Raw genomic sequence first — 17117 nt, 5'->3', positions numbered from 1 at the left:
AAAACACATACTCTTCCTATTTTACTTTACACAAGTCAAATGAGATGGAATGCTTTATTTTAATTAAAACATTAAAAAAATTGGAATGCAGCAAATTCTTTAGTAAGCAGTGAAATCTGAGCCCTCAGAACTTTTCTCATATATTCCCTTCTCCCCAAGTGTTGGGAGTAGGGCCTGCTTTATATAAAAGGAATTCCTGTGAGAGTTTGGGCTAGCTGAACTCTCCAGTCCTTTTGAAAACCAGAAGTCTAAAAAAAGAAAAAGTTGCTGGATTTTTTTCTGATAATTTATAAAAGTACAAAAAACATTCATATCAAATATATGGGACACAGTGAGAGTGATGCTTTGGGGGAGCGGAATATATAATTATGAACACTTACATTAAAAAAGAAGAAAGATGCCAAATCAAGAACCTAACTTTACAACTTAAGGAATTCAAAAAAAGAACAAATTAAACCCAAAGTTAGCAGAAGGAAGGAAATAATAAAGATTAGAGCAGAGATCAATGGCACAGAGACTAGAGAATAGAGGAAATCAATGAAACCAAAAGTTAGTTCTTCAAAAAGTTCAACAAAATTGACCAACCTTTTATATATATGGGCTAAGAAAAAAAGAAAGAAGACTCACATCACTAAAATCAAGAGCAAAAGTGGGGTGGGGATGCAACTACCAATTCAATAGAAACAAAAAGGATTATAAGAGAGTATTATGAACAACTGCATATCAACAAAGTGGATTCCCTAGATGAAATGGACAAATTCCTGGAAACATTAAAGCGATTAAGACTCAATCATGAAGAAATAGAAAATCTAGATAAACCTATAACTAGTAAACAACAACAATAACAGAAAATAACAAGTGTTAGAATGTGGAGAAATTGAAATCCTTGTGCACTATTGGTAGGAATGTACAAGAGTACAATTGCTTTGGAAAACAGTATGGCAGTTCCCAGTTCCTCAAAAAATTAAAAATAAAATTACCATATGACCTAGCAATTCTACTTCTTGTTATACACCCAAAAGAACTTAAAGCAGGGACTTGAACAGGTATTGGTATATCCATATTCATAACAGTGTTATTCACAATAGCTAAAACATGGAAAAAACTTAAGTATCCATCAACAAATGAATGGATAAGCAAAATGTGGTACACACACACAATGGAATATTATTCAGCCTTACAAAGGGAGGGAATTCTGACACATCCTATAGTATGGATGAATCCTGAGGACATTATGTGAAGTGAAAATAATCCAGTCACAAAAAGACAAATATGTATGAGTCCACTTATATGAGGTACTTAGAGTAGTTAACATCATAGAGATGGAAAGTAGAACGGTGGCTGTCAGGGCTGAAGAAATGGGGAATAGGAAGTCATTGTTTAATGTATATAGAGTTTCAGTTCTACAAAATGGAAAGAGTTATGGGGATGGATAGGGGTGATGGTTGTTCAACAATGTGAATGTATGTAATATCACTGAGCTGTATATTTAAAAATGGTTAAAATGGTAAATTTTATGTTACACATATTTTACCAAATGTTTTAAATTAGGAGGAAAAAGAGGATAAAAACATAGTGTATAGAACAGTCCCTGGCATGTAGTAAGTATGCAGTAAGTGCTAGCTATCAAAGGAAATTAACTCAAGATTTTTTTTTTCTTTCCATGTGTACTTTCTGGAAACATGATAGCCTGGTTTGTTTTGTTTTATTTTGTTTTGGGGAGTAGACTCCCCATTTCTGAAATGAGAAAGTCTTAAATGATTGAGGCTATTTGTTGGGATCATGCAACAACAACAAAAAGTATCCTATTTGCAGAGGTTATGAGAGGCAGGAGGAGGCCAGAGGCTACTTTGGGGCCATGGGTTTTGTCAAAGTAACTAGTAATAGGGAGTTCTAATAGAATTCAAAGTCCACTTATTAACACTTAGTGTTTTCCATGCCATGTGGCTCATCTGAATCACTCTGGGTGACACTGGGTTCGGCCCTATGCAAACTAGTGAAGAATAATAAAGAATGAGGCAGGAGGGTGTGGAAATAAAGCACTAAGCTGGAAATACGAAGACCTGGCTTCTATAGTTGGCTCTAAACTTCATCATCCTAGTAACTCAAGGCAAATCTCTTCTCTGAGACAGTTTAGTATCTGGCAAAATGGGAGGGTTGGACTGGAAAATCTCTAAACATTCCTTCTCTCTTAAACAATCTACAATTCTATGATTTATATAGTTATCTTAAGAACCTTTGCACCTCTCCTTTGGACATTCCAAAACAACTAAATGTTCTGGGTTGACAATTAAATGGCAATAATTCTATCTACCATTAGAGTTGAAAGCCTAATATACGCCCAAACACTGTGTAGACATCCTTTTATTTAATTCTACACAACTCAATCAAGTAAGTGCTATTTTCTCCCACTTTACAGATGAGGAAACCAGTGATCCAAAAGGTGAAGTGACTTGTCCAAGAGCACATAGTAGGTGGCAGAGGCAGGATTTAAACCTATGTAACATCAAATCTTTTGCTTTCTTTCAGCATGAAAATCTCCTACTCACGCGTTATTATCTCACCTCTACTAGCACCTGCATTTCCATCTGAAAATAGGCTAAGGAATCTACAAATTCTAAAATGTTAAAATGAAGAATAGATACATTATAAAGTATTGAAAATTGGAAGATGCCAAACTGGTCATCCAGTTCAACTTAACTTTGCAGGAACAAAAATGGGGTCTCAGAGAGATGAGATACCATGCTCAAAGGTGAGTAAACACCCAGGCCTGGAACCCAGAATTTTTTACTGGAAACCCAGGTACTTTCTTCATTCTGTCACCCCAGGCATCACCATTTCAGACAGTGTCAGTCAAGTCAGAAAAACTTGAGAGATAAGACCAACTTTCAGTGCATCTCTGATCATGCCAACTGATAAAGGCCATTCTGGACCTTAGCTCATATAGTAGAATGAACTAACAACTATTTTGATATTCTCTTCCCCATAGTTAGGGAAACATAAAACAAGGAGAAACCACACCAATATTTACCTTTCGCTTTTTAACGGCTCCATTTGCCCCAGAGACAGCTTCACACAGGCGACTTATTGCTTCCCTGCAGAACAGAAACCATATAAAGACTTAGCACACTATCTAACACGCAGTAAATGTTCAACAAATGTTAGCAAGTATTATGAACAAAATGTGCACACACATAATGGTGAGTCTGACATAAATGACTCTCTCCTACTCCTACCCTTATGCTGAAAAAAATCACTTTGCAATAAGGAATCCTATTATTTACCTTCTTCATCTCTTTTTTCCTTGGCTTTTCAGATTTGGTTTTTAGCAATGTTGATGTTTAACCAAAAAGGAGGAGTGGAACTTAGTTGTCTGGGAATACTTCACAGTTTTGCTTTTAGCAAAATCCTCTCTGTGGTGTTATGGATAAAAAGCTTCCTAGTATCTCAGCACCAAAGACAATTAAATACAAAAGAATCTGACACTAGAGGAAGTTTAAAGGGACTGGGAGAGAATTGAACTTCAAGGTGGTCTCAAATGGAGCCTTATTGACTGAGATACTGCTACAAGCCATTGAGCTTTCATGTAATTTCGCAGAAGAAATGAAAATCAATAACAAATTTCCTCCTTTGCTTTTTTTTTTTTTTTTTTTTTTTTTTTTTTTTGCCCTTACTCTATATTGCATTTCGTGAGAGAAAGGCACCGCTAAAATATGTAGTTGTTCCTTAATGGAAGTGGTGAACAACCTGGCACCCTCCTCTCCAGAAATGCAGTTAGAACTAAAAGCTTTTGTCTCTGGAACTCAGCATTCCTAACGGCCCAAGCTTTCACTCAGCGTAATCTGAACCATAACCTCCTATCTTTCAACACATATATTAAACTTTTCACAAAGCACATCTCTAAGCTCTTTCCTGGATTCACCGGAAATCATTGTTTAAATTAGTTAACTGTATTAGTACACACACACACATATGACCACCTGCAACATTGTATTAGTTTTTATATATATTTCCTGAAAATATTTTTTGAGATGTTTTTGATTCCTAAGGAGGGGAGGAACATGCAGAGGAATGCAGCCCCATTAAAGAAATCTATCTCCCTCTCTATCTAGAGAGATATATAGATACAGACACGATACAGACATATAGATATAGTAACGTGGATCTATGTCCTCAATGTTCTAGTAGATATATTGGAAAAATAAGTAGAATTCCAGAGACTCTAGGCATTGTTTTGGATTTATAATTTATATTTTAGTTCAGATTTTTTTTTCTGGATAGATGAAATTCTTCTCTAAAGTATTCTCTTGTCTGATTTTTGCATAATTACCTACAACCAATACATAGAATGGCTTTTTGGTTTAGCGTATTTTCTCAGGATTTTGTATCTATGGTTTCTGTAGGATTCCAACCTTTGTTCTCTGGATGAAATAGAAGGACCGCTCAGAGAGTCAGACTCTTTTGTTTGGTTGGTTGATTGATGTTTGAGTCACCTTAATGATTATTCAATCATTGATGAGACACATAATAATTAATCTGAACTAGCCTCTGGTGTTGCCAAAATGACATGTCCAGGCACCTATGTTGTTGATATTTAATAAAAGGCGGTTATGAAAAAGGTATCAGATCCTTTACTCCATGAGAGCCAAATGAGGTGCTTTGGTCTAAAAAGCTCCTTGTAAATGGTTTGAAATAAAAGTAGAGACAAAGGTGGACATTGATACTGACAAGTATAACCACAGTTATTATTAGTTGTTACTTTTATATAGCACCTCCTAGTTTCACAAAGTGCTTTCCCAGGCATTGTTCTCTTGATTCTCATACAGTTGATATCATCTAACAAAAAGTAAAGTTTTAAATGGGAATTAAAAGGAATGCTTTGTAGCATGAGTGCCTGTCAAGGACAGGTTGGAAGGATGAACCTTCCTGGCAGAGCGGAGTTTGGAAATTCCAGAGAGGGAAGAGCATGTGTAACAGCACGAAAGTATAAATTATCATATGAGGGAAACTACAAGTAGTTTGATATTGATGCAGCATAGAGTGTGGAAAAACAAGAATGAATAAGAGCTGAGAGATGGGATTAGAGTCTGAAAACTTTTTCTGTAAAGGGCCAAATGAAGGGCGCCTGGGTGGCTCAGTGGGTTAAGCGTCTGACTTCAGCTCAGGTCACAATCTCGTGGTCCGTGAGTTTGAGCCCCACGTTGGGCTCTGGGCTGATGGATCAGAGCCTGGAGTCTGCTTCTGATTCTGTGTCTCCCTCTCTCTGTGCCCCTCCCCCATTCATGCTCTGTCTCTCTCTGTCTCAAAAATAAATAAATAAACGTTAAAAAAAATTTAAAAAAATAAAGGGCCAAATGATAAATATTTTAGACTTTTCTCTGTTACAACTACTCAACTCTGCATTATAACTCAAAAGCAGTAAGAGACAATATGTAAACAAATGAGCATGGCTATGTTCCAATAAAACTATTTCTAAAAGCAGGCAGTTGGCTATTTTTAGCCCAAGGGCCATAGTGTGCCAACCCCCAGATCAGATAATTCATACAAAAGAGATAGAAATAGTTCAATTTTTAAAAATTGGAAAATGTTCACATTCATTACAACTTTAAAATTGAAAATTAATACAACTACAAGATACTCACTTCACTGTCATTAAGTTAGCAAAAAAGAAAATGACAAATGCACTGTTGGGGAAGATGGGGAAAATTCCACGTCAGGCATACTTATCCATGCTGGGGGCCCTGATTAGTATTGATACAATCTTTCTAGAGAGTGATTTGGTAAAAGATGATAAATCTCTTAATATTTATCAGAGCTTTTGACAAGGGGAGGAGAATTTGTATCGAAATAGTATTGAGTATGTATATAGAATACATATTTATTTTAGAATAAAAAACCAACTCCATAGCTTGTGATATGGAATTTATCAATATAAATATTCCCACTTGGACTGTGAAGTATGAAGACTATAGAAATAAGGGGAGTCTATATAAATTAGTGGGCCGAGGGGCGCCTGGGTGGCTTAGTAGGTTAAGCATCCGACTTCAACTCAGGTCACGAACTCGCAGTCCATGAGTTCGAGTCCCGCGTCGGGCTCTGGGCTGATGGCTCAGAGCCTGGAGGCTGCTTCCCATTCTGTGTTTCCCTCTCTCTCTGCCCCTCCCCCCGTTCATGCTCTGTCTCTCTCTGTCTCAAAAATAAATAAATGTTAAAAAAAAATTAAAAAAATAATTAGTGGGCCAAAAGTAGAACTTGGAATGGCATATACACATTGGTAGCTACATAAAATTAATTCTGTCTAAATAGTGATATAGAAAGAGCTTATAAACAATGACTTGGTTTAGGTGTTTTTTTGTATATGTGGTTTGTTGTTTCCTATTTTTATTCTATTGATATTTATATGTCAACAATGTAAACAATGTTATGTTTTCCCTTCACTGTGCAGTTGATTGAGTAAATAAAAATATTAAAAGAATGCAAAGTAAGTTTCTCAGCAGGATTTTTGCTCATCTGCTGTCAAAATGTGAGGGCATGTCAAAGGTGTCCCAATGAAGGGGCCCCTGGGTGGCTCAGTTGATTGAGCATCCGACTTCAGCTCAGGTCATGATCTCACCGCTTGTGAGTTTGAGCCCCGTGTTGGGCTCTGTACTGACAGCTTGAAGCCTGGAACCTGCTTTGTCTCCGTCTCTCTGCCTCTCCTCTGCTTGAACGCTCTCTCTCTCTCTCTCTCTCAAAAATTAATAAACATTTAAAAAATGAAAAAAAATATATGCCCCAATGAAGAGGCAACACAGCCTTTCTCTCTTTTGCCAACACCCACAGAGAGATGGATCAATGTACATGTCACAGATAAATAAAAGATCTTTATTTGTATCTCTGTCCCATTCCAGCTTAACCTTTAACTCCTCCATCTTTATGACTGCTAAATCCAGATTTATTTTTTCAGTTTATTTGGTAGACTTCCTTGTTTCCATTCCCCAAAGTTTCATAAAGAAGAAAAATCTTGACCGGTTTTAGCAACGCTTTTACAGTAGAAGCCCCTTCCTTTAGAATGATACACAATGCCATCTCAGGGAACCTGGGTTTTAATGAAGCAACATCTCCTATCTATACAGGCAGGCCATAAGTACCTTATGTACATCACCTCATTTCTTCTTAACAATGTCATTTCAAGATAGCTATTTTATATCCATCTTACAAATGAGGAAACAAAAGCGCAAAGAATTTAAATAACTGCTTCTGAATAATGCAGCTGAGAGTGGGAGAGGCAGAATACAAACCCAGGTCTGAATTCAAAACCTACACTCATTCAGGGAGTAACCATACTACCATGTGCACGAAAGGGTGGGAATCCCACACTCCCAGGACCAGGAAAACAATACTGGTCCTTCTCTTGCTCACTCCCCCAAATGCAGTGGCGGGGGGTGGGGGGGGGAGCTTTTTGGCCAATCCTTACTCCAATGTAACTGGGGTAAACTAGCAAGGGACTAGTGCAAAGTGGCAGGGGTCAATTCCAGAAAAAGCCCAAAGGGATAACCCTAGCCCTTTCTCAGCCATTGCTTTCTATACATTGGCTGTTATCTCCTCATGGAAGAAAAGAGCACCCAGGACCCAGCTGTGTGCCCATGTGGGCAAGCATGCTCATGTATGCCTGGGCACACTCACTCAGATTTTAAAGTCAGGAGCACTACAAAAAAAAAAAAAAAGTACAGGCCAATATCCCTGATGAACATAGGTGCAAAAATCTTCCACAAGATATTAGCAAACCAAATTCAACAATACATTTAAAGGATCATATGTTACTATCAAGTGAGATTTATTCCAGGATGTAAAGGTGGCTCAGCATGTGGAAATCAACCAACATGATGCTCCACATTAACAAAATGAAGGAAAGAAATCATATGATCTTCTCAATGGATGCCGAAAAAGCATTTTACAAAATTCAACATCCATTTATGATTAAAAAAAAAAAAAAAAACTGTCAACAAATTGGGTATAGAAAGAACATACCTCAACATAATAAAGGCCAATGACAAACCCGCAGCTATTATCATACTCAATGGTGAAAAGCTGAAAACTTTTCCTTGAAGATTAGGAAGAGCATAAGGATACCTACTCTCCCCACTTGGTTCAACATAGTACTGGAAGTCCTGGCCAGAGCAATTAGGCAAAAATTAATAATAAAAAAAGAAGTTAAAAACATCTAAACTGGAAAGGAAGAGGTAAAACTATCACCATTTTTCAGATGACATGAAATTTTATATAGAAGACCCTAAAGACTCTACCAAAAACTATTAGGACTAATAAGTTAATTCAGTAAAGTTGCAGGATATAAAAGTAATATACAGAAATCTGTTTCATTTCTATACACTCATAATGAACTATCAAAAAGAGAAATCAAGAAAAAAATCTCCTAAAATCAACAAGAAACAACAGGTGTTTGGCAAGGATGTGGAGAAAAAGGCACCCTTGTGCACTGTTGGTGGGAATGCAAACTGGTGCAGCCACTGTGGAAAACAATTTGAAGACTCCTCAAAAATTTAAAAATAGAACTACCCTACCTTCCAGCAATCACATTATTGGGTATTTACCCAAAGAATACAAAAACGCAAATTCAAAGGGACACATGTGCCCCTATGTTTACTGTAGCATTATTAAAACAGCCAAGATATGGAAACAGCCCAAGTGTCCACTGATTGATGAATGAATAAAGAAGATGTGGTATATATACACAATGGAATATTTTTCAGCCATAAAAGAGAATGAGATCTTGCCATTTACAATGATGTGGATGGAGTTAGAGAGTATAATGCTAAGCAAAATGAGTCAGTCAGAGAAAGACAAATACCATATAATTTCACTCATGTGTGTTATTTAAGAAACAAAACAAGTGAGCAAAGGAAAAAAAAAAAGGAAAGAGAGAAACCAAGAAATAGACTCTTAACTTTAGAGAACAAACTGATAGTTACCAGAGTGGAGATGGGTGAAATAGATGATGGAGATTAAGGAGGGCACTTGCTGTGATGAGCATTAGGTGTTTTATGGAAGTGTGGAATCACTATACTGTGTCCCTGTATCTAATATAACACCATATTTTAACTAACTGTAATTAAAATAAAAACTGAAAAATAAAAAAAAGAATCCCACTTTCAATCACACCAAAAATAATAAAATAAATAGGAATAAATATAACCAAGGAGGTGAGAGACCTGTACACTAAAAAGTCTAAGACACTTTTGTGTCTTAGATTCTAAGATGAAAGAAATTGAAGAAAACAAAGAAAACACACATAAGTGGAGAGATATTCCATACTTATGTATCAGAAGAATTTATATTGTTAAAATGTCCATAGAAACCAAAGTAATCTAGACATTCAATGCAATCCCTATCAAAATTCCATGGCATTTGCCACAAAACTAGAACAAATAATTCTTAAATTTATGTAGTACTACAAAGACCCTGAATAGACAAAATAATCTTAAGAAAGAAAAACAAAGCTGGAGGTGTGATGCTTCCTGACTTTAAACTGTAGTACAAAGCTATAGTAATTACAACAGTAAGATACTGGCATAAAAACAGACACATAGATCAATGGAATAGAATAGAGGGCCTGGAAATAAACATATGCATATATGGGCAATTAATTTATGACAAAGGAGGCAAGAATATACAATGAATAAAAGACAGTCTCTTCAATAAATGGCGTGGGGAAAACTGGACAGAAACATGGAAAAGAATGAAACTACACAACTATTTTACCCCATACACAAAAATTAATTCAAAATGGACTAAAGACCTGAAACCATAAAACTCCTATAAGAAAACATAAGCTCCTTGACATCAGTTTTAAATCTTTTTTTTTTTTTATCTGAATCTAAGGCAAGGGAAACAAAAGTAAAAATAAATGGGACTACATAGGATTAAAAGCCACTGCACAGTACAAGAAACCACCAACAAAATGAAAAGGCAGCCTACTAAATGAGAGAAGATATTTACTAATCATATACCAGTAATGGGTTAATACCCAAAATATATAAAGAACTCCTACAACCCAATAACAAAAAACAAACAATACAATTAAAAATGGGCAGAGGATCTGAATAAACAATTTTCAAAAGAGACATCCAGATGGCCAACAGACACATGAAAAGTGGCTCAACATCACACTTTATATCAGGGAAATGTAAATCAAAACCACAATGAGATATTACCTCACACCCTTCAGAATGGCTATTTTCAAAAAGACAAGAAATAGGGGTGCCTGGGTGGCTCAGTCGGTTGGGCGTCCGACTTTGGCTCAGGTCATGATCTCACAGTTCGTGGGTTCGAGCCCCACGTTGGGCTCTGTGCTGACGACTCAGAGCCTGGAGCCTGTTTCGGATTCTGTGTCTCCCTCTCTCTCTGCTCCTCCCCTGTTCACGCTCTGCCTCTGTCTCAAGAATAAATTAAAAAAAAAAAATTAGAAAAAAATTTTTTAAAAAAGACAAGAAATAATAATTATTAGAAAGGGTATAGAGAAAAGAAAATCCTTATACACTGTTAGTGGGAATGTAAATTGGTGCAGCCACTGTGGAAAACAGTATGGAGGTTCCTCAAAAAATTTAAAATAGAAATACCATATAATCCGGCAAATCCACTACTGGGTATCTATCAGAAGAAAACAAAACACTAATTTGAAAAGATATATGCACCCCTAGGTTCATTGCAGCATTACTTACAATAGCCAAGATATGGAAACAACCTAAGTGTCCATCGATGGACAAATGGACAAAGAAAATGTCTCTCTCCCTCTCTCCCTCTCTCTGTGTACACAGACAATGAAATACTTTTGCCATAAAAAGAATGAAATCTTGCCATTTGTGACAACGTGGATGGATCTTGAGGGCATTATGCTAAGTGAAATAATTTAGAACAGAAAAGGCAAATACAATACTGCGTGGTTTTACAAAACAAAACCCAGACTCACAGATACAGAGAATAGCTTGGAGATTGCCAGAGGGAAGGGGCTCAGAAGGGGGGGGGGGGTGGGATGGGTAAAGGGGATCAAGATGAAAGAACTTCAATTATAAAATAATTAAGTCATGAGATGTACTATATGGCACGGGGACTATAGTCAATAATATTGTGTTAAATTTGTATAGTGGCAGATGGTAGCTAGACTCATTGTGGTGATCATTTCACAACATACTCAAATGACCAATCACTATGCTGTATGCCTGATACTAATATAATACTGTATTAAACTCCTTTTAAAAAAAGGAGTTCTAAAGTCGGTCAAGGCATGTGGAAGCATTACAGACTCTGAAAATCTCTGGATATACAACTCTGCTCAAAAGAAAAAAGGAGAAACTTGTGCCTATGAACTTGCTTTTAAAAAGTGGCGATGGGGTGCCTGGGTGGCTCATTTGGTTAAGAGTCCAACTTCAGCTCAGGTGGTGATTTCATAGTTCCAGAGTTTGAGCCCCGCATCGGGTTCCCTGCGGTCAGCACAGAGTCTGCATGAGATCCTCTGTCCCCCTTTCCCCCGTCCCTCCCCCACTCGTGGGTGCCCTTGCACGCGCGCATGCTCTCTCTCTCTCTCTCTTTCTCTCTCTCTCTCTCTCTCTCTCCCTCAAAAATAAATAAACATTAAAAACAAAACAAAAAGTGGTGATATTATACATCGGTGTTGATAGTAGCTTTACTCACAATAGCTAAAACACAGAAGCAACCCAAGCATCCGTGAATGGATGAATAGATAAGCAAAATGTTGTATATACATGCAGTGGAATACTATTCCTTAAAAATGAAGGCAATTCTGCAGTATGCTACAACATGGGTGAAACTTAAGGACCTCATGCTATGTGAAATAAACCAGTCACAAACATACAAATACTACGTGATTCCACTTCCACGAGCTACTTAGAGTAGTCAGATTCACAAAGACAGAAAGTAGAATGGTGGTTGCCAGGGCCTAGGGGAAGAGGGACTAGGGAGGACTTGTTTAATGGGTATAGAGTTTCGGTTTTGCAAGATGAAAAGAATTATGGGGTTGGCTGGTAGTGATGGCTGCACAACAATGTGAATGTATTTAATAGGACTGAACTGTACACTTAAAAAATGGTTAATGTGCTACATTTTATGTTATGTGTATTTTACCACAATAAAAAAGAAAAAATACAAAGTGGTTGTTATTATTATTATTATTATTATTATTATTATTTTGGATTTGAGACTCCAAAGAGTCACAGGCTCTCTCCAACGTTTGTACAAATTTTTCTATTCAATTTTAGGAGATCCTCCCTCCCCTCCCCCCGCCCCCCCCCCTCCACTCCACTACCCAGAAAACCATCTGTGGGGCTCTTGGGACTCCACAGATCCCAGGCTAAGAACCACTGCTTTAAAATAACCTCTCAAATTCTGCTTTCTTGGCTATCAGTGTTAACAAATCTCCCGAAACCCAGCCAGGGAAGACAGATAGATGGTTGCATTTTGTTGCCTTTCTTCACAAAGATCTTTTCTTTCCCTCAGACTAGGACCAAGAGATTAGCTGTAACATTTTCAAAAACAAATAGTACTTTCAATGCTCTTCTGGAGTTTCAGCCACACCCTCAGACACTTTACAAATGCAGAGGAAAAAGAAAACAGAGCCCAGAAGTAGGGATTTCCTCACAGGGCTGGGGGTGTCCCTGCCACCCCAGCTGCCTATGAAGCCCACATTTCTACACAATCCTTTTGGAGCTGACTGGTCATGAGGCACTCTCCAGCTAGCAAACATTCAGCAAATGTCCTCTCTTGGAGAAGCAGAATTTTCAGAGTTTTAATGGCTCAAGATTTCCATCCTGGGAGCCTGCACTAGAAAGAGGCAGAAACGCCCCACAGCACCAACAGTGGCCACTTTGTTTATTGTTTTGCCACATGAGAGAGAAGGGGAGAGAAGTGGGCTGATGTAAGAGAATGAGAATGCCGTTGAAGATTTGCTTTTAAGCATTTAAAACCCTGCCTACGCCATAAGACCAAAAACAGATATTTTGTCTGTCTCAACAGAGTGCAAACTAATCATCCAAACAAAGCCACCTTTCTTCATCAACCCTTGGCCACTACAGTACTTAAGTTATAATTTTTCTGTGTCTTTAACCCTTAAACAGTTAAGCTCTTCTGGAAGCAAAGTTGTCTAACCCCCCTTGTTATAGGTTTGGAAGGCAATATCACAATCCAAGACAAAGTAGAGTGTTTGATAGAGGGACCGTTTGTCGGACAGACTGTTTCTACTAAATGTCAAAATGCAGCTCTTCAGTAAATAGGAAAGCCAGCAAATGTGTAACATGAAACCAGGCAAAAGGCCCAGTGGGTTTGAGGCAACTCTCCCCATCTCCTGCCCCCACCCCCTGCCACACACAGAATGAAGGAATGGATTCAATTTTGTCCAGGCAAATAGAAATGAGAATAAATTTTAATCACAGCAAAAACCTTCCCTAAACAAAACACAAAAATAATGGGGCAAAACAAAGTCACCTATATTTCCCAAGGTACTTTCCTTAAAGAAAGCAGTTAACAATGTCGAAGGGACAGGTTGTCAATGTCTCAAAGTGCCCTCGTATTGATGAAGGGAGGGACTTGTGAGTACCTCAAGCCCCAGATCAGTGGGGTATTATGTTGCGACGTTGTTGTAGGGAAACTAGTGCCTTCTTTTTTGAAATCTTTGCCTTCAGAACATCAAGGCGCAGTGATCTGTGTGTTCAATTTTGTTCAGCTGGGTGAAATTAAAGACATTCAAAAATTTGTGTAGTCCCTCAGACAAGACACTTTAGAACAGGAGCCTGCCTCCATGGCGATAAGCAAACAATGAATGCAGTCAGTGCCCACAGACTGGTAGAAAATGGAAAGCTTCAAACTCCCTTTGTACTATTATCAAGGGGCATCGCCTGTGCACTCTAGGAGGGTAGACAGCCCATAAAATATATCCTTTCATTTAGAAATAGGCACTTCAGGTCCCAAGATGGTCAAATAAAACCTTTCAGTACTGCCCACAGCATCTACTCCCACACTGACTTATCATGCCTCTCTGTTCAACCTGAATTATATTTAAAATCTGATTCTAAAGTACATCTGCAATTCTACCCAGCTCAGCAACCACAGAACACAGTTGTTCTGTCTGCTCCGGGATGCTGCCCTTGGGCTCTGATGCAAATATTGACCCATCTAGTGCACTTGAATGAAGTGAAAGACCCCACTATCACACCTTCCCTACAAGTCTCCCCAGGTGATCAGAAATGAAGTACTGATTTTATCCTATCCCCACAATGATTTCCTGTAATGGAATCACATATTTCAAAACGCAAACACCTACACCCACAAAAACACCTTCTAAGTGCTTAAGCCTTATGAAAATGACAAGAAAGAAACGGGGTTGATTTCATACAAAACACTCAGGAATTTGTAAATCCAAAAAACTGTTTTCCATTACTTTGGGATAAACTAGGCTTTTTTTTTTCTTTAATATAATTTATTGTCACGATAGCTAACATACAGTGTATACAATGTGTTCTTGGCTTGGGGAGAAGATTCCCATGATGTATCACTTACATACAACACCCAGAACAGACACACAGACCAATGGAATAGAATGGAGAACCCGGAATTGGACCCACAAATGTATGGCCAACTAATCTCTGACAAAGCAGGAAAGAGTATCCAATGGAAAAAAGACTCTTTTTAGCAAATGATGCTGGGAGAACTGGACAGCAACATGACAAAGAATGAAACTGGACCACTTTCTTACACCATACGCAAAAATAAACTCAAAATGGATGGAAGACCTAAATGTGAGACAGGAAACAATCAAAATCCTAGAGGGAAAAACAGGCAGCAACCTCTTTGACCTCAGCCACAGCAACTGCTTACTCAACACGTCTCCGGAGGCAAGGGAAATAAAAGCAAAAATAAACTAGGCTTTTTTAAAACAACTTTGTTTTAGACAAAATATTCAAAATATCATGCAGGCATGTCTTTGGGAGTGCAGGAGTGAACTGATATACAGTGTGATCACTTACAAATCAAAGCTCATTTTTTTAAAGGCCAAAACAGATCCAACTTCATCACCCACTTTATCCACCCTACTTCATTCCAAATGATGTTTATTTACTTCCAAAAAGTAGAGCTGCCTTCGAAGAAAGAAGATTGGCACTATTTAAGATATTTCAAGCAGTTTGCCATAGAAGTATCTATACTACTGAGCAAGATAGCAATTGGTAGAAAGAGTGTATAACTCCCACACTGCTCTTTTAAAAAAATAACTCTGATGATTTGAAAGGCCATTTGGCATATATATTATAGATTTTACCTGGTAAGTTCTCTCTCTTTTTTTTATTTTTTTTTATTTATTTATTTAAAAAAAATTTTTTTTAACATTTATTTATTTTTGAGACAGAGAGAGAGAGCGCGCATGAACAGGGGAGAGTCAGAGAAAGAGGGAGACACAGAATCTGAAACAGACTCCAGGTTCTGAGCTGTCAGCACAGAGCCTGACGCGGGGCTCGAACCCACAGATTGCGAGATCATGACCTGAGCCCAAGTCAGACACTTAACCGACTGAGCCACCCAGGCGCCCCCTCTCTCTTTTTTTTTAATGTGTGTATGCACCCTTCAGAGGAATAAATAACTGGCCTTTCCCACTGTGGCAAATAATGGTAGGGCAAATATGCCTGCATACCTGCTAAAAATTCAACAGCATAACCATTTAAGTAGGTAATGATTAAACTTTAAAGTTCTTTTTTTTAAAAAAAATTTTTTTAACATTTATTCATTTTTTTTGATAGAAAGAGACAGAGCGTGAGTGCGGGAGGGGCAGAGAGAGAAGGAGACACAGAATCCCAAGCAGGCTCCAGGCTTTGAACTGACAGCACAGAGCCCGACGCGGGGCTCAAACTCACAGACCATAAGCTCATGCCCTGAGCCGAAGTCAGACGCCCAACCGACTGAGCCACCCAGACGCCCCTAAACTTTGAAATTCTTAAGAATCAACTAGGATGCTGGTTAAAATGCAGATTCCTGGGACTGTTCCTAGAGATTTTAATTCTATAGGTCTGGAGTGGGGCCCAAGAGCCTCCAAGTGATTCTTAAGCACATCAGTTCGTGCACCTCACAGTTGATTAAAATTTCTATTGGACTCACTGCACAGGATACCTGGTTTCTATGCTCTGCAGTTTCAGCCAGATGGTTGTGCCAGTAGATGCTAAAGAATTAGGTCACCTATTCCTAGCAGCTAGGTGAGGGATGGCCACACTGCCTGTTCACTTGATAATGTTCCATTTGGGGGAAATTTTGTCTTCAACTAATTCAACATGCTGGGAGAGATATTTGGCACAATCCTCTCCTCTCCCCTATCTCCTTCATCCCTGCCACCTCCTTGTGGGAAGGGCTTTCCCCAGAGGGCATCTGGAGGTCCTGAACATCTTTTCTCACTTCAGCCCCAGAACACACAGGAGGTGATAAGTGACCTGCATTCTCTCTCCCATCTGGCAGTCTGGATGCCAACAGACCTCAGCCACCTATCCTTCAAAATGCAGGCAGTGGTTGTAGCAACGTGGACGGAACTGGAGAGTGTTATGCTAAGTGAAATAAGCCATACAGAGAAAGACAGATACCATATGTTTTCACTCTTATGTGGATCCTGAGAAACTTAACAGGAACCCATGGGGGAGGGGAAGGAAAAAAAAAAAGAGAGAGAGAGGTTAGAGAGGGAGAGAGCCAAAGCATAAGAGACTCTTAAAAAATGAGAACGAACTGAGGGCTGATGGGGGGTGGGCGGGAGGGGAGGGTGAGTGATGAGTATTGAAGAGGGCATCTTTTGGGATGAGCACTGGGTGTTGTATGGAAACCAATCTGACAATAAATTTCATATATTAAAAAAATTAAAAAAATTTTTTTAAAATGCAGGCAATGGTTCTCAACCTTGCCCGCACACTGGGGAAACACAGGGGAGCTTTAACAAATCCTGAAGACAGGATCTCATCTCCAGACTGATTTAATTGGTGCAGGGTGGGGCTTGGAGATTGGGAGTTTTAAAAGCTCCCTCAAGTGTTTCTAAGAGAGCTAAAGTTGAGTCTCTTAAGAGAATCAGTTGGCATGCCTTTCCT

At 38.4% G+C, this 17117-nt stretch overlaps 1 protein-coding gene across 1 annotated transcript in view; it reads right to left on the bottom strand.

Annotated features, from left to right (window-relative positions):
* SHC4 (SHC adaptor protein 4) overlaps positions 1-17117 on the bottom strand; it is a 124580-nt gene that overhangs the window by 51705 nt on the left and 55758 nt on the right. Inside the window, exon 3 of the mRNA XM_030318232.2 lies at positions 3032-3095. Coding sequence (XP_030174092.1) covers positions 3032-3095 — 64 coding nt within the window. The remainder of the gene's footprint in view (positions 1-3031; positions 3096-17117) is intronic.

Source organism: Lynx canadensis, chromosome B3 (genome assembly GCF_007474595.2).
Source record: "Lynx canadensis isolate LIC74 chromosome B3, mLynCan4.pri.v2, whole genome shotgun sequence".
Lineage (NCBI taxonomy): Eukaryota > Metazoa > Chordata > Mammalia > Carnivora > Felidae > Lynx > Lynx canadensis.
This window is presented reverse-complemented; position numbering and strand designations above follow the sequence as displayed.